Source organism: Semicossyphus pulcher, unplaced genomic scaffold (assembly GCF_022749685.1).
Source record: "Semicossyphus pulcher isolate SPU_LCO1_2020_fin unplaced genomic scaffold, fSemPul1.0.p SCAF_9, whole genome shotgun sequence".
NCBI lineage: Eukaryota > Metazoa > Chordata > Actinopteri > Labriformes > Labridae > Semicossyphus > Semicossyphus pulcher.
Window position 1 is genome coordinate 16717095 of NW_027211770.1, and position 26337 is coordinate 16743431.

The 26337-nt window shown below is 40.8% G+C and overlaps 4 protein-coding genes across 11 annotated transcripts in view; 2 read left to right on the plus strand and 2 right to left on the minus strand.

The window, feature by feature from the left end:
• LOC138583746 (uncharacterized) overlaps positions 1 to 14964 on the plus strand; it is a 33015-nt gene extending 18051 nt beyond the window's left edge. For 3 of the 8 annotated variants that reach the window (XM_069655712.1, XM_069655711.1, XM_069655709.1), the window contains exons 15-33: positions 583 to 897; positions 1006 to 1230; positions 1366 to 1587; positions 1673 to 1909; positions 2002 to 2196; positions 2333 to 2566; positions 2684 to 2848; positions 2999 to 3208; positions 3381 to 3572; positions 4126 to 4331; positions 4563 to 4631; positions 4749 to 4793; positions 5443 to 5505; positions 6793 to 6972; positions 10530 to 10889; positions 11419 to 11541; positions 11763 to 11873; positions 11961 to 12041; positions 13087 to 14964. In XM_069655712.1, the coding sequence (XP_069511813.1) occupies positions 583 to 897; positions 1006 to 1230; positions 1366 to 1587; positions 1673 to 1909; positions 2002 to 2196; positions 2333 to 2566; positions 2684 to 2848; positions 2999 to 3208; positions 3381 to 3572; positions 4126 to 4331; positions 4563 to 4631; positions 4749 to 4793; positions 5443 to 5505; positions 6793 to 6972; positions 10530 to 10889; positions 11419 to 11541; positions 11763 to 11873; positions 11961 to 12041; positions 13087 to 13116 (3263 nt within the window). In that variant the 3' untranslated portion in view covers positions 13117 to 14964. The remainder of the gene's footprint in view (positions 1 to 582; positions 898 to 1005; positions 1231 to 1365; positions 1588 to 1672; positions 1910 to 2001; positions 2197 to 2332; positions 2567 to 2683; positions 2849 to 2998; positions 3209 to 3380; positions 3573 to 4125; positions 4332 to 4562; positions 4632 to 4748; positions 4794 to 5442; positions 5506 to 6792; positions 6973 to 10529; positions 10890 to 11418; positions 11542 to 11762; positions 11874 to 11960; positions 12042 to 13086) is intronic. The other 5 variants (XM_069655710.1, XM_069655715.1, XM_069655713.1 and 2 more) reach the window with 5 other exon arrangements.
• LOC138583749 (casein kinase II subunit beta) lies at positions 14876 to 18415 on the minus strand. Its single transcript, XM_069655718.1, has 7 exons — positions 18344 to 18415; positions 17887 to 17962; positions 16758 to 16860; positions 16556 to 16671; positions 16393 to 16468; positions 16084 to 16273; positions 14876 to 15771 (listed from the first exon to the last, which is right to left on the minus strand). Exons 2-7 carry the CDS (start codon positions 17956 to 17958, stop codon positions 15681 to 15683), a joined length of 648 nt encoding a protein of 215 aa, XP_069511819.1. The 5' UTR covers positions 17959 to 17962; positions 18344 to 18415; the 3' UTR covers positions 14876 to 15680.
• A 405-nt stretch (positions 18416 to 18820) lies between these two features.
• LOC138584153 (allograft inflammatory factor 1-like) lies at positions 18821 to 20394 on the minus strand. Its single transcript, XM_069656319.1, has 7 exons — positions 20377 to 20394; positions 20115 to 20139; positions 19907 to 19968; positions 19709 to 19775; positions 19570 to 19611; positions 19311 to 19476; positions 18821 to 19034 (listed from the first exon to the last, which is right to left on the minus strand). Exons 2-7 carry the CDS (start codon positions 20128 to 20130, stop codon positions 18947 to 18949), a joined length of 441 nt encoding a protein of 146 aa, XP_069512420.1. The 5' UTR covers positions 20131 to 20139; positions 20377 to 20394; the 3' UTR covers positions 18821 to 18946.
• Positions 20395 to 20928: 534 nt separating this feature from the next.
• LOC138583742 (uncharacterized) lies at positions 20929 to 22430 on the plus strand. The gene is made up of 5 exons (XM_069655705.1): positions 20929 to 21007; positions 21308 to 21613; positions 21700 to 21963; positions 22049 to 22081; positions 22198 to 22430. The coding sequence occupies exons 1-5, from the start codon at positions 20941 to 20943 to the stop codon at positions 22428 to 22430; spliced, it is 903 nt and encodes a 300-aa protein (XP_069511806.1). The 5' UTR covers positions 20929 to 20940.
• Positions 22431 to 26337: the final 3907 nt, after the last annotated feature.

Below are 26337 nucleotides of genomic sequence, written 5' to 3' on the forward strand. Positions count from 1 at the left end.
AATCACAGTGCAGCAGCATTAAAATGTTGCATATTTTAAATTTGTCAAAATTGCACGTAAACTTCTGCACACTGTCCGACTTGTCAGGCAAACAGTGACAGTGACAGTTTTTTTCCTCTCCCATGCATCTGTCTTATGAAACAGATTTGCAAAGTTTTTCTGGAGATTGTAGATCCCTAATGGTGCGAAAGGGGAAAAAATCTGGATGTTGCAGGCTCATAAACAGCCACAGGCCCTGTTTTCTGGTTTATCCAGGAGCGACTGGGAATTCAGTCTTCAAAATAGAGATTTATTATCATATCTATAAATATAAGAGTTGAATCAGCTTAAAAAAAGACCGCTGCATGAAAAACATCCAACTCAAAGTTCATGTGCATGTGAGCACCAAAACAGCAGCATCAACACATTCACTATTTTTTGCTCTTTCCCTGTTTTTTCTGTTGCTAAAACGAGCTGTTTTAAGAGCTTTACTGTGGATTTGCAGTCCCCAAACGCCCTGCTTCTCTTACTGTGAGCTTTTTTGTGACACTTTTTGTAAACTTTAGTTCGTGTTCAAAGATTCTGTCTCTTTACTGTCATCAGTAGTTACGACTGTGGAGCGTGCTCAGGTGGACGAAGGCGAGTATTTCACCTCAACGACTGAGATTATAACCCTCGAGGAAAAAACTGAGTTTACAACCCCCGAGGAGAAAACTGAGATTACAACCCTCGAGGAGAAAACTGAGATTACAACCCTCGAGGAGAAAACTCAAACTATAGTAGAAGACAGGAGAGAAAGAGAGGAGAAAGTGTTGCGTACACCAGAGATCCCTCCACCACAGCTCACCAGAGGCAGAGAGGATGACTGGTTTGTGTTGCTGGCTCTTATTCCCAGAGAATCACCTTATGTACCACCAGGTATAGTGTGTGCTGCTTTGAAAACACAATGGCTCTTTTGTGCTTCATCCTGTGCTTGCTAACGTAGAGGAAGTGTTCTTACTGCGTGTGTTTCTCCTGATTTGTCAGTCGCCATGAAGGGAAGAGACCCGTTAGAAGCAGAAAGTTTTGCCTCTGTGGTCCAGACTGCGGCTGTTGAGGAGATTAGCGAAGTAGTGTCTGAAGACAGAAAGATAAGAGAAGAAGCAACGAGAGATCTGGAAGAAATCCCACTACAGCCAGTGTACTACAGAGATGATGACTGGTTTGTGTTGCTGGAAGTTGTTCCCAGAGAAACATCGTATGTACCACCAGGTATTTCTAAAACCTCTCGTTCTGCTTCACAGCTTAATCAAAGCGAGCAATTACCCTGAGCTTTGCAGACGATCTTATCCTTAAATCCCCTGTGCTGTTCACAGTGTGTGAGGATCTTTATCTCTTTTGTCTTAGTTGCTGGTGCAGAGCGTGTCAAAGTGCCCTCAGAAGAACGCGTCTCTGTGGTTGAAATAAAACCTGTTGAGCCGAGAGAGAAACGATTGGAGGTTGTGGTAGAAGAAGTAGAAATAGAACCAAAGCAAGTCGTAGCTCTGCCACAGGCTGCGAGACGGATAGAGGATGACTGGTTTGTGCTGCTGGAGCGTCCCACAAGAGAAGCAACATATGTGCCACCAGGTATTGTCGACTCTCCCTCAGGTCTCACAACTTATAACCGTATTATAAGAGTCTCACAACACTCCCTCATTCTTTTTGCCATTAGTTACCATGGCTGAGCCTGTTCGGGTTTATCCTGAAGAAAGCATTTCCACGAGAGCTGAAACAATCACAATAGAGTCCAGAAAGGAGGTTGTAGTAGAAGAGCCTCTGGTGCAGAAAGAGGAGCTTCCCAAGCCGATCATTCAAGAGCAGAAAATATCCGAGCCAGTCAGAGAAAGAGACGACGACTGGTTTCCTCTGCTGGATGTCGTTGCCAGAGAAACCGCCTATGTTCCTCCAGGTAGCCGCCCCCTTCGGACATCTTCAGCTTGGAGACGAGCTGCTTTCTCAAAGATGATTTTCTGTTTAAATGCTACTTCTGTTTGATTTCAGTTCCTCCTGCAGCACCGAGACTAATCTATCCGAGTGTTCAGCCTCAAATTGAAGTGATAAGCAAAGAGCGGAAGGCGCAGCAGGTTGATCTTGAGCAGGTTAGACTGCAGCCTTCACAGCCGCTGCCAGACAGAGACGATGACTGGTTTGTGCTGCTTGAAGCTGTTCGTGAAGAAGCAGTCATAGCACCATCAGGTACTAAGCTTCTATATGTCATTAGTCACGCCAGACATTATATTCTTATATGCAGTTTTTTAGTTGCTTAAAGACTCATATACATTTGGTGGATCTAGTGAAGAAGCTTTCTTTGTCTCTTGTTTGTTTGTGCCAGTTACTCCTGTTAAGTTTATTCCGGATATGAGGAAGTCTGTGGATGTTGAGGTGAAAACACCAGAGACCACAACATGGACGGAGACAATAATTGGTGTGGGCAGCTGGCAGGATGAGACTCGTCTGACTGAAATTAGAACGAGCCCCATAACACCTCCGTCAGAGCGAGGAGGAAGAGACGATTGTTTCGTTCCGTTTGACATCATCCGTGAAAAGCCTGTTGTCATACCACCAGGTACTTGTTGTTGGTCTGCATACACTGTGCTAAAAAGATTAAAGTGGTGTCTGACTTCTTTATACTTTAAATAGCTCCAACAAATATTACATCAGTGACTTTTATTTTCTCTGTTAGCGGCTGTGGTTGAGAGGTTTGTGGATGTGGTGGCAGCCGCTGAACCAAAACCAAAAGTCATCATGGAAGACGTGAGGCCACCTGTGAAGTTTGTGGAACCACTCCTCCAAAGAGAGGTGGATGATGACTGGTTTGTGCTGCTGGATGTTGCAGAGAAAGCACCAGGTATTCTGCCGATGTTTGATGAAGCCAGACAGAATGCCAGTGTGCGCTTTAAAGCTTGACATATACAGTACATGACATATTTAACCTTAAGCATGTGTTTTAGTGGAAGTGCTTTCTGACTGAGAGGACTTTGTGTTGATTCTACATCAGTGTCTGTGGACGTACCTGTCCGTGTGTATCCTGAAGTGAGACCAGCTAAGGTGTTGGCAGCCAAAGAGCCAAGAGCACAGCAGAGAGTTACGATAGTGGAGGAGAGGGCGTTGCAGCCGGAGACGGTGGTGCAGCAGAAACCGCGTCCAGCAGTGAGAGAGGTGGAGGATGATTGGTTTGTTCTTCTGGATGTGGCCGCTAAGAAATCAGGTATAATTAAAATGATTTAGGCTGGATAAAAATACAAGCATCTACTGTGTCACACGAAAGAAAGAGTCATCTTGTTTGTAATTTAACTGGGCAGTCTGTTTACCTGCAAATGCAAGCGTCATAATATGTAGTTTAACTTCCAAAATAATAACTGATCATGTATTTCTATTAGTCGCTGTTCCCGAGCGCATCCAGTTCCCGGCGGAAATGAGAGCTCCGCCTGCTGCAGCCAAAACAAGGACTGCTATCTCCACAATGAGACCACAGTTTGAGGAGCGGATCCTGGAGGAGAGACGTCCTCTCCCGCGTACACATGCCCATGCCGATTGGTTTGTTCTGCTAGATGTAGGCGTCAAAGAGTCAGGTATTTTGTTCGCCTTGTTTGGGTTTGTTGTTTCGCAGATGAGACGCTTAAAGGCTTCCTTCGCTCCATGCAACGCTTATTAACACTCGCAGCCCGTTTACAGGATTTGCTGACTTCTCTTCATCGCTCAAGGACTTCGGACTGTGCTGTGTTTCACAGATTGAAGGAACAATGCCTTATAACATCAGCTTTTCAACCCAACGAGCTGTGTAGCTCGTGCAGCATCTGCCTTTGCATCTTTCATCAAATCTTTACCAGAACTAATCCTTGCTTTTGCTCTTACTCAACTGTGTGGATATTCACTTCTGGACCACCTCGGGCCTTCTTTAAAAGAGGCTTAAAAAAGCCTGTCAGGTACAGTATACCACTGCAGTTATATGTGAGGCCTGACTGTAAGTATAATGTGGCTGTTTGCGCGTCAATGTTTTTATCTGTTTCACTCTTTTACACGATTTAATCGCAGCTAGTGTGCGCATAATCTCATCCCGCTGTAGCATATCGTGTTATAACATATTTCCCTTTAACGTTTCCACTTTGTCTCTTCTTTGTCCAGTGGTGATCCCACAGAGGGGCACCCGTCCCGTCAGCGCTCCAGTCTTCTCCCAGGCCGCTCTGGCAGAGGCGGGGATCCCCATGGCTCCCTTCGATCAGCCCCAGACCTCCACTCCCATCAAGACCGGCCGCCTGGAGGAGAGAAAGCTGGAGGTCACCGTAGAGGCTGTGGAGCCCTCGAGAATCGAGACCGTGGTTGAGGTCAAGGTATTGAATTTCACTGTTTTTCATGAGTAAATGTAAACATATGCCTTAAGTTTAGCTGGTACCAGCAACATGTTTTTATGATGTGTCCTCGTAGTGTTCCCTGGGTGTTTAAATAGTAGATAATAACTGTGACATATACTCTTTTGAATGTAATTGCTTCATAGTCTTGAGTAGTGAGCAGAGATGGTTCTCTGTGTCTGAGTGTGATCTGTGTCTCTCTTGCTGCTGTAGCCAGCAGCGTGGAGGGACACGAGAGACGTAGACTCGTCACTGATATCCACCATCAATGGGGACATCCAGGTTAGTGTCGGACACTGGCCTCCGCTCAGAACACTTGTGTCAGCTAATAGATGTGAGTGTCAAAGCCAGCGAAGCGGAGGATGCTAACGTGTGTCCCTCTCTCCTCCCCTGGGTTAGCACGAGTCTGAGGCATCGAGCACGGAGGTGGTGCGAATGCGAAAGGTCAGACTCCTTAGCCTGGTGTGCGTCTCCGTAGCCATTTCTCTACCTCCATTCTGATAATACAGAGCTTCTCATCCAAACGACTAATTTCATACTCTTCTCATGTTGTGCTTCCATACGGCTAGGTCTTAAATGAAATCCACAGCAGGTTCGATGCACATACAGTATACTTGAAGAGGTAGAAAAATGTAATAATAAACTACAGGTGTTCATAGAATAATATCAGGAGGCTAGTCTTTCCTTAAATATGATTTTATATGAAAGTTTATATGGGATTAGTTTCTTCTCATTGCTTGCTGTTGTTGTAAACCCTGGAATGTACACATGCATGACTTCAGGTTAAATGCACCTCACTAAAAAGTGGCATGATAACAGGTGTACTATCACATCTCCGTCACTCCACCGTTCTTTGTTTCGTTTCTCGTTATAAAAAGTCCTTTAGAGCCTTAAGTTCTTTACTTTGTGAGTAGTTCGGCCTCTGTGGTCACTTAGCCCAGAGTTGTTCTGCATGCAGGCTCCTCACACCTCTCTCTGTGTCTGTTGTATTAACACTGTAGTGAACTTCGTAGCATGCATGTCTCAGGTGTCTCGGCACACAGGGGGAACTCAACCAAACCCACACTCTTTTTGTTCTTTTCATTTTTCACAGAAAAGAGCTAAGAAAATTGAGGGCGACTCAATTTATATCAGACATAGCCTTTTAATGTTGGAGGTTTGTATCCCTTCCCGGAGGCGACGCTCTCTGTGTGTATTTTCTTGCTCTTTGGCACGACGGCTCCTGTTTAACATCACGCTTGCATGTGGCCTGATTCACACTTTTTGTGTAATTGATGTGTGTAGATATGTTATAAACGTGTGTGTGTGTGTGTGTGGCAACGTAACTCTAATCCTGTTGTTTCAGGAGATTGCTGTTGAAATTACGACTTGGGTACCGCTCAGATTTACTTGCATTGGAAACACAACAACAACCCTAATCATAAGCCCGGTGATGTGGTTGATGTTATAAGCCAATCAGGGACAGAGGAAGCTTTTCCGCTCTGTTTTTCAGTCTCTAAACGCGGATTCACGATCCATTTAGAAACTCTTTCTTCCAGATCATCAGTATTCTCCTGTTCCTGCTTTTGCTCTTTTTTTTACCTTCATCTCATTTTCTAACCTGCCAGTGATGCATTGCACTTTATCAGCTGGAATCTTTTGACCTAAATTCAAAATAATTGTGTACCTCTGCTGTTTTATATAAAAAGAATGATGTTTGGAGAAACATTTATCATTAAGTTGCTCTTTAGCACCACAACATGCTGTAAAGAGAGCCTGGTCTGAAGGTGTTTTAACCTTCAGTAAAGATCAACTTGATGCTAAATGTTGCCAAATCAGCGCTGCTGCTGTTGCTTTCGTTCATTCGTGAGATGAACAGATTTCCATTTACACTGATGACTTGTGCCATATCTGCTGCCATCACCTCTCCTGCTCTTTGATTTGCAGCCTGTGTCCACAGCGTGTTTCACTGCCAGCCTAATGCTATGAAATAGAGCCCTAATGCTGTGCTGTATAGTTAATAGCTCTTACCCATCCAAGTAATTACCGGCTTTGATGAATCACAGCACCGACACCTCTCAATCTCCTTTATAAAGCAAAAGGAGTTGCTGTAAATCTATCAAGAATCCACATAGTTTGATCATCAAGATCAACGTCCCCTCCTAATTGATGTCCCCTTAGAATCACAGATTAATCCTGCTTCTGCTTCTTTGTTTAATCTGCAGTGCTTTAACGCAAATTGTATAAAAAACAACATAATCTAACTTTTTTTCTTTATTCTTTCCTGTTTATCTCTCCCGACTACAAACATACCCTTCATCCTCCCTCTCTCCTCATCCAACTTTCTGTATCCCCCCACACTTCTTATTTTTCCTCCCCTAAATGTTTCCTTCATCCACTCGGGCCCCCCTCCATGCACCCTCCCTCCACACTGTCTGTCCCGTGTCGCCTTTCCTCTGCATAGGAGTTCGAAAAGCCTCAGGAGGACCTGCTCAGGCATCATGCCAGCATCAGCGAGCTGAAGAGGAACTTCATGGAAGCTGTCCCAGAGCAGAGGCCGAGTGAGTGGGAGAAGCGTCTGTCCACGCACTCTCCGTTCCGCACCCTGGGGATCAATGGTCAGCCTCTGCCCAGTGCAGACGGGGTAAGAAACCACTTTTTTTTTTAGTTAATTAAACCTTTAAATCTGTCAGTTCAGGAAAAGAAGCAGACAGAAAAAAACAATTCTTGAATTTACTTGGTTAAAGCTATATTTAGACCTACATTGTCACATTGGCTCTGCATTCTCAGAGATAACTGTATTTGATTGTAAAACCTCTCTGCTCCAGTGTGAGCAGTGTGCATGGTTTTTAATGGAACAGAAGAACCTGAATTTCTCGCTAACGTCTCGAGTTATTTTTAAAACTTCTGCCTCAATCGGAGACTATTTTTACACGATGAGAAAACTTGGTAGAAGAAGAGATCAGGCTCTTCCACTTGTCAGCCCTGGTTCTCTTATATCATAATGGATTGTGAGTGCATGTGCAGACCTATTCAAGGCAATAGCATGTGGTATGCAGCACATGCATGTGTTTGATGAATGCGGTTGGACTCGTTGAATAAGGTCTGCACTCTGGTTCTGTCACTTAAAAAGACTGATGTGGGCGAGGCATCTTTTGGGACAGGCTGTCCCCTCTGTGAGAGCTCACTTTGGTTCATCCTATCTGCACTGGATGCCTCTGAACCCTGACGTGTTTGTACTGCATGACTGACCGACCAGACGTTCAAAGTTAACTGCATGACTCATAGGTGACCCTTTCATGAATTTTTGCACGTTCTATCTCTGAGCAGAGTTGACCTTCCCCCCCCCCCCCCCCCCCCCCGTCCTCTCTCCCTCCTTCATTGATAAGCTTTCCTTTCTGCTTTCAACACTTTTTTTTTGCTTTGCACACTTTGTCTTCGCACTGCTTTCACTTTGATTTTGGCTGCTGCTTTCTCCAAACATCGGTTGTTTTTCCATGAAGAGAGAAGGCCTCATTCACAGTTGTATCAGCACTTTTGATCCCGCTCTCCCAAATCTCACTTTTACAAGATTAAAGCATAAAACTAATATGCTTCTAGGATTCATCATAGTTATGTTTCAGTAACGTGGACTAGAAACACAACCCCAATCCAGCTGAGCTGCCGTCACTTTAATCCACTGAGGTTCACCGAGCATGCCTTCTGGCGAGACATTTACTCAACTGCCACATCACTGTTTGGACCAATTACACTTTTACACTCAGAGATAAATGCCTCCGAGTTCACCATATTGTCAGGACACATTAGAGCTGCACTGAAATTAAAGCAAAGCTTAACTGACAGCTCAGAGTCTGTATGAAGAGACGAATCAGAACAAATATACAAGATGTTAAATGTGAGCAGTCAGCAATGTGACACTGGTCAGATGTTGTCTGCCCGGTGGAGCGCACACTGATTCAACCCAGTACTCATATTTCAGCTGTGAAACACCCAAAAGCTTGATATTTAAATTAGAGATAGACCGATATGTTTTTTTCATGGCCAATACCGATACCGATTATTAGTAGTCAAGGAGGCCGATAACCGATATTTGAAGCCGATATTCATTTGCAGTAAAAGTGAAAATATTGGCGTCAAAATTTTGAATAATACAAACTCCAACACTTAACTTTGTTTAAATGCCTTTAAGCATATGCATCAGAGCCAAAATAACCCAGTTTTAAATTGATCTCTTATCGGCCGTCAGATTAAAAAAAAATTAATAAAAAAAATTAATTAATTAAAAAAAAAAAAAAAAAAAAAGCCGATGCCGATATGCGTCAAATGCCGAATATCGGCGCCGATAATCGGTCTATCCCTAATTTACATTATGACAGCACAAAATGTTAGTTTGCAAGGTTAACACACAGCAGCAGAGTCGTCCCTGCTTGGTTTAACAGGCTGTTTATTAAGATTAAGCTGCAGTAGGTTGTAAAGATAGCAACTGTAGGCTCTACATCTACTCACATTATGAACCGTTTTGTTAACGTCACATTAGGTCACAGCTTCGTTGCCATCGCGCAGCCTCCACTCAGATCAAATCTCATTAACACACAGTAACACACAGCTCTGCGCTGTGTGGTTAACGGGGGGCATCTGCACGGTTTTAGCATCCTCATGCTAAAGGCTAAAGATCAGTCGGGCTGCACGGTCTCAGCTGACCTGTATAAGCATTCCTTTGTTAAGATAAGATGCTGCAGGAGTGGATGACCTTCTGTCTTTTCAAAAAAAAGTGACATGGAAAAATATAAATGCATGTTGCAGTAACATTTCCATGCTCTGAACAACAAAAATTACAATCAAAATCATATTTCATTAAAAATAAAGCTTTTGAATTTTATATATTAACATTCGCAACTATGACTTTTACAAGTTCAGTTCATTTTCGGTCATTGCAAACATTTCCAAACTCCCCCCTCTCATCTCTCTTCCCTCCTCCCTCCCCCTCAGTTTGTCATCCGCCTCCCACGCGGCCCCCTGCTAGACTTCTACTCCAAGCGCAGCTGAGGGGCCGTCTGGACCCTGCGGAGTTCCCACACAGGTGTGAGTGTGACCCCGTGAAGACCGCGCCTAGCCCATCTGTAACCCATCAGCCTCTAGCTTTCTCTTCTCCTCCTCTCCTTCCCTTTGCCTCCTCTTCAACATCACTGTAGCATTCTTCACCTCCCATCCTCTGCTCCACTCGAGACGCTGCCCCCTTTTTTCTCCTGGACTCTGTGGAACAGGACTTTTGTTTTCCTCTGTTTCCCACTGCAGCACTGTGACCTGGTTCCTCCAGCCAGAAACAGACTGATTAAGACTGGAAATGACAATCAACCCGTTACTTTTTTGGCATTTTTTGTGATGTCTTTTGGACTTTAAATCAACCAGTATTACCAAACAACTGACTTTTATCCAGAGGTTTTTAACGTGTGACCGTATCACTTTGAGCCTGCTTTTATACACGTTTTGAGGTACCTTTTTATTGTCAGTTGTCGTAGGATGTTTGGATAAGGTGATCACTGTGAACACATGAAGTAAGCACGAGAAAACAGCAGCCATGTTACTGGAAAACTTATCAATAATCTTTGTCACAATATACTTAATCCTGTGAAGGGAGACTTGAGGCAGCTTTATTGTAATACTTCTTAACCTCTTTGTCCTGCACCCGTATTTGGCGAGGCGATATGTAGCAAATGCAGAAGATTCCTTGTTGCATGACTTTTTGACAATCAAGTCTGACCAAAGAATAAAAGCCATTCCATATACAGGTCATATGAGTGCTTGTTCCTTTCAGTTACCCAGGTTTTGTTCCTCAAGTTTCAGATAATGCATCATATAGGTGGCATGCCTTTTTAGTATTTCCTTATTGAAAGAAAATTCAAGCATATGCATGGTCTGGTCTTATCATTTGTCAAACCCTCTGGTTAAATTATTGTTTATTTTAACATTTTAACATTTAATAAGAAAAAATCATCCCTCCATCAGAGCTGTGGAACCTCGTAATATGGATACTGTACATACTTCATAGGTAGTAGAATACTTTCAATATGCATGCATTATAATCTATGTAAATAAGCCCTACTATACTAAAATGTCAATCTGAAATATTTAGCATACATGCCATGTTAGTAGGAAATGCTCACCCATAATCCCATAGTGACTGTGTTGTGTCTTTTCTAGAGTGTGTGCGTTAGTCTCCTTTGCAATGGTTCAGAGACAAACACACCGCATGCAGAAACCAGCAGCACTGTGGGCTTTTCAGGCCAACAAAGTCCCACTGTGAGCCACACGAGTGAGTCTGATATTGAGGAAGAGTCCTGTGACCAGGAGGAGGTTGTGGTGTTTGAGACCCCCTTGCTGCCCATCGTAGAGGTGGAGATGGCGCAGCTGCCCCTCGACCTCTGCTGTAGAGCTTTAGATGAGATCCCGGAGGAAGAAGGATCAAATCCTGAGGTGTTGGAGGGCTCTGGGAGGATAGTTGGATCTTCTCAAGCTTCTTATGTCAGGAGCGGTGGTCCACAGGTCATACGCTGCTTCCAGGTAGCCTCCTGACCCCCTCAGGGTGGTGCTGACTCTGTCTCTGCTTGCACTCTGTTTGATCTCAAGGCTGTTGCACTTGCTCAATCCTTTGCAGCACAATTACGAATCAAAGCCTCTAAAGGTAGTGAATTATTCTTATCACATTTACATGTCGCTCTGGTTGCTGCAGAGGTGTTGCACAAGGGTGTGCTAAGTTCTCAACTATGGTGATGGGTCGCTTTAACACCGGCAAATTCTTCTCTGCCACAAAATGACGTTGACTTTACTTTCATCATCTCTCAAACTCACTTCTGGCTCGATATTTTCCGTTTCCCTGTTTCTTTGCCATGTCTGGTGGTGGGAAGTAAAGTAACAAGGTGATTTTGCTGTTTTCAATAATCATAATTGAAGCAAATTTGGTGAGAAGAAAGCTCTGTCGTGGTTAAAATCAGTCCACACGGGCGTAGAAGGGACTGCATGGTGTGAAATTGGTGTGAGGTGCAAATGTCTGGTTTAAGAGCCACTCATGGGGCTATGCTCCCATCCACAGCCCCCTCTGGTGCAGACCCAGACAGTCACCATCACAGCTGTCTCCAACTCCTTACCCAGTGGCATCTCCACCACAGAGGTCCCTGTCGTCCCGACCAAGACCTTCATCTATGAGTCTTCAAAGGTAGGGGCCTCTAGTACCTGCTCAGCCCAGATCTGTGTCAGCTGTAGGCAGTCAGTTTATCTGGAGGAGGTACCAGCACTATAGAGCTAACAGGTCTGGGAGGACCAGGCCGGGGGCTCCAGTTTGAGCACAAAGCAGCACTGCACCTTCCCTGGCTGAAGCACAGGGTCACATGATTTAAAAGTGATTAATCACTCTTTTTTTTTTTTTTTTTTTCTCAGGAGATCGATGATGGGTCAGAGGACAAAGATAGCACAACCATGTCTAGCTCCAAGACCTCAGAGACCACCAGTGGCACCTCCGTCACCACCACTACCACTCATATCTCAAAGGTCAGCAGTCGTATCTTTCTGTTGGCCTATTGCAGTTTAATTTATTTTAAATTAGCCTCTGATTCTCTTTTTTTCTTCCTCTATCAGGTCGTGAAAGGCGGATCTACGGAGACTCGTGTGGAGAAGAGAATCGTCATAACTGCAGACTCTGACGCTGACCAAGAAAAGGTACAAATTCTAAACCATATTTAGTAGTACGGAGTACTGCTGTGCTCAAAGTTTTCAAATGGTAAAAATGTGGAGAATCTGAGTAAGTAGCAGATTAATCAAGGAGTGGTGCAATTTTAAGAAAACACAACAGGAAGTGAAAACGTGGAGGGACAGCTAACGTTAGCATTCAGCCTTGCTAGCAGAAAATTACATGATACGATAAGAAAGGTGTAAATTTGTAGCTTACAGTGCTGTTAGCTAGCCAAAAGTAATGTTAGCTAGTAATTGGTTGAATGCTAATGTTAGCTGTGTTGAGAAAAATGTTGTTTTACTTTAAAACAATGTGTTTTGGCCCACTGTCCCTCTGGATTTTTACCATCCATTGTCTTTTTCAGTTGTTAATCAATTAAGAAGCAGTCAAACTATTTGCTAGGATAGGTTAATATGATTTGCAGAGATGAAACACAGCAGTACGACATCTGATAAAAATGGCGGTGACAGAATGCTTAAGTTTGCCGAATATTTTCATAAGCTTTTTCAGGGAGTTTGACAAGATGATCAATACCACTCCCATATTTTTCTGGACTACATGAAGCTTTACCAAGGAGATGCTTACATTAGCTTAGCTTAGCTTAGCTTAGGCAAGGCAAGTTTATTTAATTTGCACATTTCAGTCAATTGAAGTGCTTTAAACAAAAACTTAGCTTAGCTTAGTCGAGCTTAGGTTAAAGACTGGAAACAAGAAGAAACAGCTAGCCTGGTTGTGTAAAAGATTTTTAAAAAAACATCTGCATCTCTTAGTCTCACTTATTCACCAATCGCAGTTTTTTTTGCTAGTTTAAAGAACAAAAAACAGAAGAGACAAATTTGGTTTTACTGGAGGTTCGATTATTTCTTGACCTGGAGCAGTGACTTCCTGGAGCCAAGCTAAATGCTTCATTATGCGCAACAGTTAAAGGTCTTATAGTCAAAAGACAAACATGAGAGTTGAATGACGTAGACTATTTTAAGGAACATTAGCGTATTACATCTAATACAAGTGCACATGATGTCTGTCTTGCAGGAGAAAGCTGGCGGAGCATCAGCATTGTAACTGAACCACCACCTGCATTTATCCCCTCATCAGAGTGCTGCACTCGACACGCCGTGAGCAGCTCTGAATGCGCACACATATCCAAAAAGAAATATCTCACAAATCCACACCTCAAACTCTGGATAACTGAGTAGATAAATCTTATTAGATCCTCTGTGTTATTTTTTTTTCAGTTGAGCTGTTCATTGTAGGTAGAGGAGGGCTGAACAATGCTTATCTCACCCAGGTGTTAAAAAAGCTTAATGAATACACTTCTATTGGTTTAAAAACAGCATTTTCAGTTGAGTTACGTTTGCTTTTAAACGCTTTTATTTTCCTAGTGGTTTTTACATTGTTGGTTTTCTACAAATGCACTGTTTCCGTCCTAGTTTAGACACCATTATCAGCATTTATTCCCTTGGTGCTGCTAGGGGAACGTTAAGACTACATTCAAGGGAACTCTTATTTTGTTGTTGTTTACTTGTCTATTTAATTCAGGAGCGACATTTTTTTTTAAAAAATGAAATGACATACCTCGCATCAATATGTGAACAAAGATGTTCTGTGCTCAAATCTGGACAGTTGTTTGGCTTTGTTCACTGCTCAGGTACAAAAACAAAAATGAAATCTTTTCTTCCCTAACCAGCCAAGAACCAGTAGCCTACACGTTATTGTAAAGTTTGAATTAAAAATTGATCTATTTTGAAATATTTCTCTATTTTATAGAATTAATGCTTTTATAGGATTTGTACAAATTTTTAAGTTATTCATATCCATCTGCATCATTAAATTGTAGGTTACCATTGTGCTGTTTACAGAGCTTTGAGGTCTCTGTTGAAGACCTGCTTACCTGTCTTGCCTGACACCCTGAATCATTCTTATTCGTTTCCTCTTGTAGTCCACCAAGTCTATCAAACCTTACACAATCTACAAAGCAGTGCTTCCCTCAGCCCTGTGTTTTGTTCAGTAGCATAGACGTCATAATTGCTTTGAATATATTTGGTTGATAAAAGAAGTTTTACAAGCTCCGGTCTGTTTATCTCAGGTTTTGATATTCTTTGTAAGACTACAGACCTCCATATGATTGTACGAGGAATGTTCATATATGTATATCCACCCCTACTTTAAATGTACATTTATGTTCAGCCAAGTGAGGTCAATAAATACAAAGCTTGTCTGTCACAGTAACCACACGCGTACGAGGTGAAGGCAGCTGCCCCAGTATATGTGGCTTTTCTCTCATAGGAGCACAAAGTTGTCTTTTTTACATGTTCTACTATACAGTAATTTATTTGTAAAGTAGGAAGCGTCTCATGTGATTTGATGTACTGTGATGTTTCAACACAAGCTGGTTTCCAGGCTTCCACTAGAGATGTCACTGTGTTAAATATTGCATTCATTATCAACCGAGTTTGTAAAGCCTTTTTACCACATAGTCTGAGTAGATCGCTCACGTGCTGTTTCCTGTACTTTTTCATAGAGGAGAAAAGACTTTAACTTTACGAGTCCCTTTTAGATAGCATGTTTGTTAGCAGACTTTTTTTAGCCCTAAAAGAAGCCATTGGTATTGTAGCTACATGGAAAACAACAGAAACCTCTCCTGGAAGGAAATGTAGAATTTCACGTCAAGAAATTAGTTTTTAGACGATGGAAAATATTGTTGCTTTGTGACTTATCCCTGTCTTTTTATGAAAAAATAAAACATGCATTATTTTGCATTTTGTTGGGCTGTCTGTGTGTGAAGTATGCAACTTTTAAAAAAGTATGAGCAGGATCTTGGTAAGAAATAAATATTTAATGCCGTTCTCTTGTTCCACGGTAGATGCTGCCAATGCATGTTCAATAAACACCAAAATGAGCGGAAAAACTGTCACATCTGAGTCGATTGTAATTCCAAAATAAAACTACAAATACAGGACTATCAGGAAAATAGTGTTACAGCTTTGAGTAATTAAATAGCCACGGAAACTGAACAGTATAATAAAATTTAAATCAAGCATTTGTCCATGTTTAACACAAGTTCCCGATCTCTTCCCTTTAATTTGGTAGTCTTTGTTAATTGGAAATAGCACCTGATCACATGGTGACATTCTGCTGTTATCAATTAAATCCTTCATTTTAACAGAATAAAATGTCATGCACATACTATAATCTAGCATACATGTTAATATGATTTGATGCAACTTAATGTCTGTCATGTCTTTGACAATCACTGATAAGGCAAATCCTGTTACATTCAAACACCTCCAACTGAGCCACTAAGCACACCGTAGCCGTCATCATCACTAAATTAAAGCCACTTTGTCGCAGAGGAACAAGTTAAAATTTGTGAATATATGGACTGACATCAATTAAAAATAAACACTGTACTAGGAGACCCTTTGGGAATAATTACATATTTAATACAGAAAAAACGACACTGCTTAAGTCTAACAGTGTTTTTATAAATGAGAGAGGAAGTGTCTGAACTCTGAGGTGGGTGTGGGGAACTGCACAGGTACAGGCATTCACTGGAAATATATAATCCTGCTTCAAATATGTAGTAAATAAAGTCTTTGAATCCAATGTGTCCGTTGAAGAGGAGTCTAGCGAATTGTCTTGACTGGGCTTTTGAAAGTTGAGGCAGCCTGAAGTTGGAGTTGATAAGCCATCGGGTGGATTTTGAAACCATATAACCTGGAAAGAAAACATGAAATATAATCACTGCCTGAACCAAAATAATGTTCTTTTTAATCCTCTGAGGTCAGGGGTTGAGTTATGTATGACGTTTTTTAAACAACATCCAATTTGATGCCGAAGATTCCATTAAGATACCAAAAAAGAGCCACAGTACAGATACTTAAAGTGTCCTAAAACCAGTGGTTTAAATTTTCAATTATAATACTTAATGCCAACTAAAATTAAAACATGCCAATCACTTAAATCCTACTAATTCAATAGTTAAAGTTATTGCTCATAATATACTAAAATACGTCAGGTCAAACACACCTTGGCACAAACTGGTTGGCTGGTCGCTTTGGACGATACTCGGGGTGCACCATGAACAGCATGTGGGGGAAACCTGTCCCAAAATAGGCTCCATCTGTGTGGTGGTGTCTGGAGGATTTGGGGGTGTAAACATCCATGCACTTTGGGCAATAAAGCTTCACCATTGCTTCTCCAGGGATGTCTGACAAACCTAAATCGGACAGGAGACGAGTATTAGCTGAGTACGCCTTTGCAGCCTCAGAGGTCAAACGTGCAGCATGAGGTTTGTGTTAGGAGAAGTTGTTTAATGTGAGGTTAGAACAGACTTACCAATAGGAAGCATTGGCTGATTCTCACAATAGACTCTTGGGCAATACCCAAAATCCCCTTGTTGATACTTTTCCAACTACGGAGAACATGACATTTAGAAATCACTGTTCATTCTTGTCATAGAGCATGTAATGATTAGAACATGTATTAGGTAACAGCCTACCATCTGTGCAATGCCTCTGTTGGTGAGGATGTAGCGTGCGTGTATAAGCCCGTAGAGCATCTCTGCTGCCTGCTCTATCAGGTCACTCTGATTGGGGTTATCTTCAAGTTCCTCATCTGTCAAAATAAAGGGATTTAGGCTGTTAGAACCCTGCTGGGTCTCATTTCTTTTCAGATGGGAACTGCACTTGATATACTCTCACCTGGCTCCAGGTCAAGGATCATGTCCAAAGCCTGGCGGTAGTGAGGCACCTGCTCATTCAGACCTGTCAGGTTAAACTTGTCCTGTATGTAGTCTTCATCAACCTGCAACACACAAAGACGGTGAATACCTATTAAAGGCTTCAATCGCGGTTGTAACATCACATTGCTTGAGCACACGGATGTGGAAGCATTACATAAGAACTTAACAGGATTACTTAGATTCTGCCAATGAAGACAACAAGGGGTTAAAATTAGAATTGGATTGTGTGAGAGCTATCCAAGCAGATATACCCGTTTCAGATTGATGCCTATATTTACCACATTATTCCTGGTATTTTTATTTTGAGTGTTTTTCCCTTTCTTCTTAAGGACCTTTTTGAGTGCACTTCAGCAGAATAGATAAGTAGCAAACAGCAGAGGGAAGTGGCTGTAGCAGGCAGCTCAGGCAGAATAATTAGGATTAGGTTGCAGTTTGTAAACACAATGTTCAACTTGCACCCTCCTCTCCGGCTCAACAACAAAAGCTGCTTCTCTTAGGATGCATGCTTACAATCTGTCACCTGGTTCTTTATATTATGTCTTGCTCTTACAGTCTGCCCACTGTTATAGGCTGGGCGCTACACACCCACTGCCCACAGGCTGACAAACAGAAATCAAGAACAGAAAAATAAAGAAATACAGGCATACATATAAGGATATTTTTCGCATTATAAGTGACTTGCTAAAAGAGGTTTAAAACCTCTTCAGCAACGTCTTCAGGACGATGAAAATGCAAGATCTGCCGTAACACCCGCAGTGCAAACCCGAGTACAATTGTAAGGAAATGTAACTATAAAAATGCAATAAAAATTTTATTTTTTTACTGAACCAGACCAAAAAACCCATAAAGATAAGGACATAAAACATAGTGTAATATAATGGCTCTGTATTGAGATTAATGTACCTAAAGTATACACCTATATATAAAGTAAAAATAACATTGAAAATCAAAAATATGCATTGTGTTTCCTCAGTTTATCGATGAATTTAGAAAAACCTTTTTATTCAGTGAGATGTTAATTAGTGGTAAATATAAATCCAGGCTCAATCTAAAATCCCAGTTGAAGATTAGTAATCCGCAGGACTAACCTCGCAGAAGAACTCGTTCCCTCTCAGGCCACAGAACCAGGATATCCAGGAGACCTCCTCTGAGCTGCTCATCCTCCTGACAAACCAGAACAGAGCCAGATTCATTTTACAGGCTCACTGGTTGGCTAACGGCTAACAACCGGCAGTTCAAATTCTTTAGATGATAATTTACAAACACAAATTCAACATTATTTGTCTTCATATGTTCAACAAAACGCAGCTTTTACCAAGGGGACCTTCTACTGAAATAGGCTTTTAATATATTATCTTAAATGTATCTTGAGTGTGCGTCTGTAGCTACTTACGTTAGCTTACAGGCTAGTTATCGGCTAGCGTTCGTTAGCATTAGCACCTATATTACACATAGTGAGGGAAATAATGAATGCTGCTTTAATATATTTAGAGGGACTCTCTTCTGCATGCATATAACTGTTTACAGAAAGTCACTTCTACTCACCCTTCTCTGTATTTGTTAACACATAAACTTGCAAGCTCAGCTAGTTGATCCTCGCTCCCTTGATGACAAATACTTCTTCCGGTCCCGGATTTTCAAAGTAAAGCTCATCATGACGTATGTTCTCCCGAAAAAGTTAATGTGTGTAAAAAGTCAATTAATTTAACCAAATTTTAGTTAGAATATGTAAAATATGTTTTACATTCACATTTTTCTTTCACTCTTTTTCATTTCCAACAGAAATTTGGTAACATATTATTTATTATTCTCTTGGGCAGACGTCATTTAAAACATGTCCACGTTAGCTAATTTGATATGTTTAGTGATGTTATAGCGTTGTGTTTTGCTCTGGCACAAAAAAGGCCCCTCTCATGTGAGTTCCATACTCCTTTATGTTTTTCAACTTGTGTTAATTTGTCTATAATGTGGGAAATCTATAGTGCACATAATAAAACAAAACATAATGCCCAAACATTTTGTATAGCTTAAATTTATTTATAAAAACTGCAAATTTTACATTCTGTTTCATGTTTTTGATTCCTACTGACATGAATTTTAGAGCGAGGTCCTAATGCCTATCATTTCCTGCTGGGATGGAGAGATCCTTCAGGGCAGGTCTGAAAAAGTCTTGCGACCAGGTGGACCGACATCTTTGGACTCCTGCTCCTTCCCCATGCCTTCAAACATCAAGATCCTAAATGAAGAAAATAACATGTCAGCGCTTATAAAAGATACATCCTGTTAACTCATTATCAAGCATGTTATACTCCTAAGTTCCTTTTTTCTTTTAGGTTTTAAGTTGTTGATCAAGATTGAGTACATTTTTGGTACCAGACTAGTAGCCCCCTTTTAGTTGGTATTAATATTTTAGTAGTACTTCTATGAGCTTGAACACCAGTAGTTTCATACAAGGCCCCAGCACTAACTTTGCTTCCTCATACAGTTTTAGAATTAACCACAATGTACTCACAGTTTTAGAATTGCGTTTCTTTTCCCCAGCATCATATTCAGGAAGTCATTGTAGCTGATAGTCTCTTTCGATGTGCCTCCAACCACCTCTGACATCATCTTTTTGAGCTCTCGGTGAGTCTTGGCCATCCCGAGTTTTTCCAGCATCCTTTTTAACCCCATTATATCTGTCAAATTGATCGTTCAGAGAAATCAGATGAGTTCAAAAGATCTTATATCTATAATCTTTCATGGAAGTTTTTTTAAGTTAAGATTTTTACCTATTTCTCCTTTGTCGTTTAGATCAAACTCCATGTATTTCTCTGTAATATAAGCAAATATAATCTCATTTAAAAATGTCTGTTCATGCAGTAAATAATAAAACAATTCAGTGAGGAGAGAAAGGTGTCGAATACTCACTTTTAAACATTTCAAGCTTTGAGCTGAGGTCTTCCTCTTCTGCATACTGGGGATCTGACAGAAAAGCCTATGGGGGTGTTTAATTAAATACTGCCATTATAATCAAACATGTAATTTATGGTTTAACATGGATTCTATGTTTTTGTGCCTTCGGAAGTAGAAGAAAATATCTGATGACTTTGTGCAAAGACAACTCACCTCATTGATAGAGTTCAGTCTGTCTTCCTGTTGAGACTTGAGTAGACCGTATGCTTTACCTCCTGTTAAATCCAATACAGACGCAAGTAATCCATTAAATAAATACAAATCTTTTAATTTTTTATGAACTTCACAAATATAAAAATGTACAATAAAGTGTAAAGATGTCAAATGAAAAAGAGACATAGGAGTAAAAAGAGAAACTAACCTTGAGCACTGTCCATTTCAGCTGCCTGTGAAACAAACAGAAAGAGTGTGAACAGCTATGATGGTGTTTCTGTAAATTAAGCCTGAAGAGGAAGTGAAGCGACACAGTTTCAGTTATCATTAGTGAGGTTCCTCTGTTGTATTTAAGGATACAGGGGTCAAAAAGAGGGTTCACGTCATCACACTGACACCATCGCTCTGAAGTTCACCAAACACAGACGGAAAGACACTGGGGCATTGCTCAACAGAAGTCGTTTGCATACCTGCTGTGTATTGCTCAGGATGGACTCATTCAGAAGTTTCAGCTGTAAAAAAAAAGGTGAGGCAAAAAAATAGAAGTTTGGAAACAAGCTGACGTTCAGATTAAGGAAGGAAAAGCGATGCAGCAAGAAGAGCTGTATTTAAGGAAACAGAGAGACATGCACATTACTCTGCTGCTAATGAGGCGTGTTTGGAGAAAATACATGTAACTTATTACTTATTAGTTTATTTGCCTGTGATATTCACTTTCTCAGGAAGACTAACACCCTTCTTGTAATTTGCAGCCTCTCTTTCACTTTCCCCCGCTCAAATTAAAATGAGTTCTCAACAAATTACTTCACTCACAACATCAGCCCTTGTGGCCTCATGTCACTTTGATGTAATGTTTCATGATTGCCACATGATGGCACTATTTGGCCACTTAAACGGGTTAACAGAAGAAAAACAGTTTCTGCAGGTGGATTCATGTTGAAAATCCTGTAGGGAACTGAGAAATGGTTGGTACCCTACCGAGTTCTCTAAGAGCATAATCTTTTTCCCAATCACTCAGGCACAATACACAGAGAATGGCACTTTATCATCTACAGGGTCTCCTGTTGTTTCTTCAGTTGGTTGTTGTATCAGAGTGTGGAGGTGAGTAGGCCACTGAGCTCATTCTCTACCAGACTTAATCAATAAATGTAATAAATGTATCTATTTTTTGTATAGTAAGTAGAAAAAGGAAGTATTTGATGTACGTCAATTGTGACTGTGATTGAGCTTTTAATTTGGAATATAAACACTACTAATTTGATAATATTGTTTAAATATCAGCCATTTTATTCAGTTCTGGCATTTAATACTTTAATATACCCTATCTAACAAAAAACATAAACAAGTACTCAGGTCCTATTCTTAAAGTGATCCTAATGGTTATTTCTTATCATTTTAAAGACCCTTACCCTGTGACTGCCACTCTTCAAGAAGATGTAGGTCTCCCTTGTTTGATTCCTAACCTGACCAGCTACAGAGTCAAATGGACAAAGGATGCCACAGATGCCAGTCAGAGGAAGGTTCTTCTTGTGAGGCCTAAAACATCGAAGATCCAGGATGCTAAGCGTGTGACATGGAAAGCTGATGAACACGAACAAATGCGCCTTTTTCTGACAAAAGTGCAAAAATCAGACGAGGGAGTGTACAGCTGTGAAATCTGCCGAAACTGGGACTGTAATATCAAAAACATATCTTTAAAAGTAAAAGGTAAGATTCTACATATTATTCTCCTTTCTCTCACTTCTGTTACAAATAAACCATACACCACATATTGTATATGTCCCCTCTTTCAGATTGCAAAGTCCTGAAGCCAGTGAAGGCAACACCCAGCACACCCGTTAACCTGTCCTGCCCGGTGGACACGACCTCAAGACAATCGGGACACCAACACATCTCATGGAAAATGCTGAAAGGAGACAACCTTTTTTCTGTTACATCTGACAGCGTTGTAATTAATGGGACGTCATTAGTTTTCCAGTCTGTAAGTCACAGAGATGTTGGCTGGTACAGATGTAGACCCGGAGAAACTCAGCGCTGCTTTGAAATACATCTTCAAGGTAAGATTTCCAACTATATACTATAATCATGACAACAAGTTTGAAAGTAACGTCAAACCAAAGTCTTTTCATTTCCTTTATGAAGTGGGAAATGACGCTGTGACCACAACAATCCCAGGTATTGCAATAAAAGCTCTTTTATTTTGAAATGTTGTATTCAAATTCAATTGCATCACTAATTTCCTGTTAAACTTGGAATTGTAATACATTTAAAGTTCTTCCGGTCTTCCACAGCACTGACAACCAGTGAGATTATTTCGAAAACCACAGATGAGCACAGCAGCAGCAGCAGCAGCAGCGGAACAGTTATTCCAGTTGTCGTGCCTTTAGTCATAATTGGGATCATCATAATGGCTGCTCTGATAGGACGCTTCATTGGCAGACGCAGACGTACCACACAGCAGCCACGGCGGCACTTCTCAGGTCTGATCTCTCTAGAAGTTATTTCTAATTTAAAAGCAGTGTAGTGCACTAAGTGTTTATGTTCACTTTTTCTCCATTCAGGTGATAATACAGAGTCTATCTGTGGATATGAGATGGTGGATTTCACACCACCAGAGGGTGAGCACCGTAATTCTCTCAATTCCTTTTTCAGTCCAGCCTCTATGACCTCTCCTGGTCTCTTTACCACCTACAACTTTTTATCCCACAGGTCCTGCATACCTACGAGCTAACAGCGTTTACGAGCCATACGCACATGAAAACATGTGTACTTGTGAGTACTATTATAAAGAAATACTGCACAATAATCCTCATCACATTAAAGTAGCTAAATAACACATTCTCTCGTTGCAGTCCAATATTAGAGATTTCCTGCTCAAGGAAAAGAAGATTCCTCTTGCCATTGAAGATGGATTGACTGCTTACATTAATGCATTAGGAAAAATCATCAAAGACTATTTGTATTGCAAAGACTACACTGAGTGCTATGGAAGTCACCCCATGTTAAAAAGACCCTTCCTCGTTACCCTGTTTGTATCCATATTTTTAATAATCTGTATCTTTTAATGAATAAAATGTTTGTTTACATGTTTAAAATGTACCTATTCAATTAAATCTTTATACAAATTGAATACATATTTGTAGATTGATGATGATTAAAAAGTCATTAACACGGATCAACTTATGGGTCTGGTACAAGTACATTTTCCAATTAAAACCAGATTCTTAACAGTAACTAAGAACAAATCGCGATAAAAATCAAGGAGGGACAAAAATTAACTTTTACTCAGTTCTAGTTCACAGCCTGCAGTAAATCATAGAAACTGTCGGTTGTGGTGACAGCTTCTCTTTTGGGCTTTCTTTGCTGGTGTAGTTCCTCAATATTGTCATCCTCCATGACCTCATACACATGGGTCTGTGGAGAAGAATACTGGAGTTATTACATCAGGGTACATCAGCCTGACACTGCTTTCCTTTGACTGAAATAATCAAAAGAAAAGCTTTATTTATTATTATTACTTTGTGTCCACTCTTACCATTCCAATGCTTGACTGGACATTTCCTGCACACAGCAAAAAACATTCAGAACAAAAGAAAAACATTACATCTGTGTACAGCAGCTGAAATGTACTTTCGTTGTATATTTCAGTACCTGCATCCTTGTTGTGCTTCCTCTTCGTGTAAACGTAGATTCCCCCAACAACTATACACAGAAGGAGGCAGAGAGGGAGGGCTATCCATGCAAGTGTTTGCAGAGCTGTAGACATCGAATTATTATCATTTTACGAAGAAATAACTGCATTTATCTTATGCAGGGCTTTATTTTGAAAAAATGGGCAACCAATGCATGATGCATACTTACAGTTAGCAGTGTGCCACCTCTTTGATGCCATCACATCACCCTCCCTCTGCAGAAAGCAGATTAAATTGTCTGATGCCATTGACAAAGATGGGAGAAATAACCTTTTTATGAGTGTGTTATTAACATTAAGTAGCGCACTCTGCGTGCTGTTTTGAACACTTCCAGACCAAGTTAAATTGAAGTCTTTTTCACATTTTTTAGTGCAAGTTAGCACACAAGTCAAGGTGAGATTATCTCCGTCTGGGCCGCTCTCGGATATAACTGAAAGACAAACATGGGAGGAAATGTTTTATTAACAGTGATGCAAAAAAAAAAAAATGTCTATACTTTTCAGACTTTTTTACACTCACCATCAAGGGTATGCAGTCTGATTCTGTTAAACACCTGCCGACCTGTGATCTCTGAGCACTTGTAGTCCCCTGCATGCAGAGGGCTCACTTTGCTCATTTCTAGTGCTGAGTCTTTCACATGAAATCCCCCAGGTTGGCCTTTATCAAGTGACATATCATCTGCACCCTTCACCCACTTCACGCTGTCGCCCACACCGAGAGAGGAAGTGTTGCCACAAGAGAGTGACACTGACTCACCAACTGCAGCAAACACTTCCTCTAAGCCGTCTGAGGGGAAGAGAGAGCTGGTTACACTTCACAAACCACATTTTATTTTTAAACATTAAGGTGTTAGGTTGGGTACCTTTTACTGTCGTTGTGTAACTGACGGTGGCTTTAGCTGTGTCGTTCTGTCTCAGCCAGCATTTCCATCTTCTGTGATGGTCCGTCAGTTTTTTAGTGATGTTCAGTTTAGAGAAGCATTCAGAGGGATTCTTAAAGTGAAATCTGTCTCCATTCAAAGGTGTGTTATCTTCAGTAGTCCATGTGATATTTATCCCTCTTTTTTTACAAGCCTTATAACCTTTATATGTATTGAGAGAACAGTGAAGCTCTATGGTGCCGTTTGCAGGATTGGGGCGCTCAGTAACTAAGAATGAAAAGAAAAATATGTTACGTTTGTGACATTAAGATTGACTTATTTAAGAAGTAGCAGGTAGCTCACTTACTTGTGATAATCTGAAGGTAAACGCTTGAACTGAGCGCTCCATTGTTACAGAAGTAAAGTCGAGCATCAGTGAGCTCCAGGTGTTTAATCTCCAGAGAGCAGTCCCTCTGCAGGCCGAACCTGAGGACGTATGGATCTGTCACCCGTCCAGCTGTCACCACCTCAGTGACTGATTCAGACTGGTTCCAGTTCACAGAGGAGCAGGATGAAATGGAGGGTACGCCACACGGCAAAGTTATACCATCTCCTACTGAGGCAAACATCACAGAGTCTGTGGGAGAAGACAAAGAAGAATTTCATTTGGTATCTCAAGATGTGAAAGTTTGTGACCATCAGTCATCAATTGAACATACATATCATTACAATTCACATTCATGCTATATTTTAACATTTTAACATGAAAACACAGATTAACAAGAGAACAGCTTCTTTTTCTTCTTAATTACCTGCTGACTGAAGTCCAGCTGCAGCGCGTGTCAAACTAAGAAGACAGAGTCCTAACACTGAAAAGGAAGCCATCCCTCTCTCAGATTTTCTTCGGCTTATTGCTAAATCCTCTCACAGCAGAAGTTTTACAAAACATATTTTCAGGAAATGACCGTGAGGAAACTCATATTGAGTTAAAGACCAGCCCATGAGAGGAGTCCTATCTGTCACCCTCCCACACTGAACCTGCAATTTTATACACAACTGTGGACAATATACACACATTTATATACAGTATTGTGTGTTTTCCAAAACATATTTCTGACTTTATCATGTGCAGTTAATTAAACCTTCTGGTAATAACCGTTCTCCCTCAAATGTGTCATCAGTAGTTTATTAACTATGTACAGGATGTGCATCTAACCCAGTGATGGCTGAGGAGGAGGAGGAGGGATGACCTGCACATCTACTGAGGGTTATTTTACTTTTGTTAGCATGGTCAGCATTTGTCCACTGGGTGGTGCTGTCAGACTCTGTGACAGATATTCTTCCTCTCGTCACCTCATGATGATTTGACCCGTTTCAGAACACACCTAGCAATGCAACCTCCTGAAAAGTGTTCATTTGTTTAAACGTTTAAGCCCTTTGACTGCTCCTCAGTTTCTCTTCCATTCTGGAAAAGTTTACTTGTTTGACCAGTCTTGTTATCTTATTATATGTAACTTTAACATTATCGCAAGCACCAACAATGCTGTTCCTTTGCCTTTATACAACACTAGGTTTGGACAGGATTTGTAGTGATGATAAAAATCTATATTTTAATATATATATATATATATATATATATATATATATCTATAGGTAAATAGTAAAGGTATTGATGAGAAATAAGTTAATAATAATGACTTTAATTTATACTTGTCTTGTCTTAACAAGGTTACAAGCGGCTTCACAAAAAAGAGAGAAAGCAAAAAAAACAACAACAACAGATAAACATTTACTGGAAGGTTTAGTAATAATTGCGATGTGATAAAAAAAATGTATTTGCACACAAATGTACAACATTTAAGCAACAAGTACTCAGTAGT

What these genes read in the sequence shown, in the direction of transcription:
- LOC138583749 (XM_069655718.1), bottom strand. Translation starts at nt 17,958, where the DNA reads ATGAGCAGCTCAGAGGAGGTCTCCTGGATATCCTGGTTCTGTGGCCTG. An exon ending in GGAACGAGTTCTTCTGCGAG is followed by an intron (nt 16,861 to 17,886) that starts GTTAGTCCTGCG and finishes TGTGTGTTGCAG; the next exon opens with GTTGATGAAGACTACATACA. An exon ending in TCAGCCAATGCTTCCTATTG is followed by an intron (nt 16,274 to 16,392) that starts GTAAGTCTGTTC and finishes TGTCCGATTTAG; the next exon opens with GTTTGTCAGACATCCCTGGA.
- LOC138584153 (XM_069656319.1), bottom strand. An exon ending in GACTGAACTCTATCAATGAG is followed by an intron (nt 19,776 to 19,906) that starts GTGAGTTGTCTT and finishes ACACCCCCATAG; the next exon opens with GCTTTTCTGTCAGATCCCCA. An exon ending in AAACGACAAAGGAGAAATAG is followed by an intron (nt 19,477 to 19,569) that starts GTAAAAATCTTA and finishes TCAATTTGACAG; the next exon opens with ATATAATGGGGTTAAAAAGG.
- LOC138583742 (XM_069655705.1), top strand. Translation starts at nt 20,941, where the DNA reads ATGGCACTTTATCATCTACAGGGTCTCCTGTTGTTTCTTCAGTTGGTT. An exon ending in CATATCTTTAAAAGTAAAAG is followed by an intron (nt 21,614 to 21,699) that starts GTAAGATTCTAC and finishes CCCCTCTTTCAG; the next exon opens with ATTGCAAAGTCCTGAAGCCA. An exon ending in TGTGACCACAACAATCCCAG is followed by an intron (nt 22,082 to 22,197) that starts GTATTGCAATAA and finishes GGTCTTCCACAG; the next exon opens with CACTGACAACCAGTGAGATT.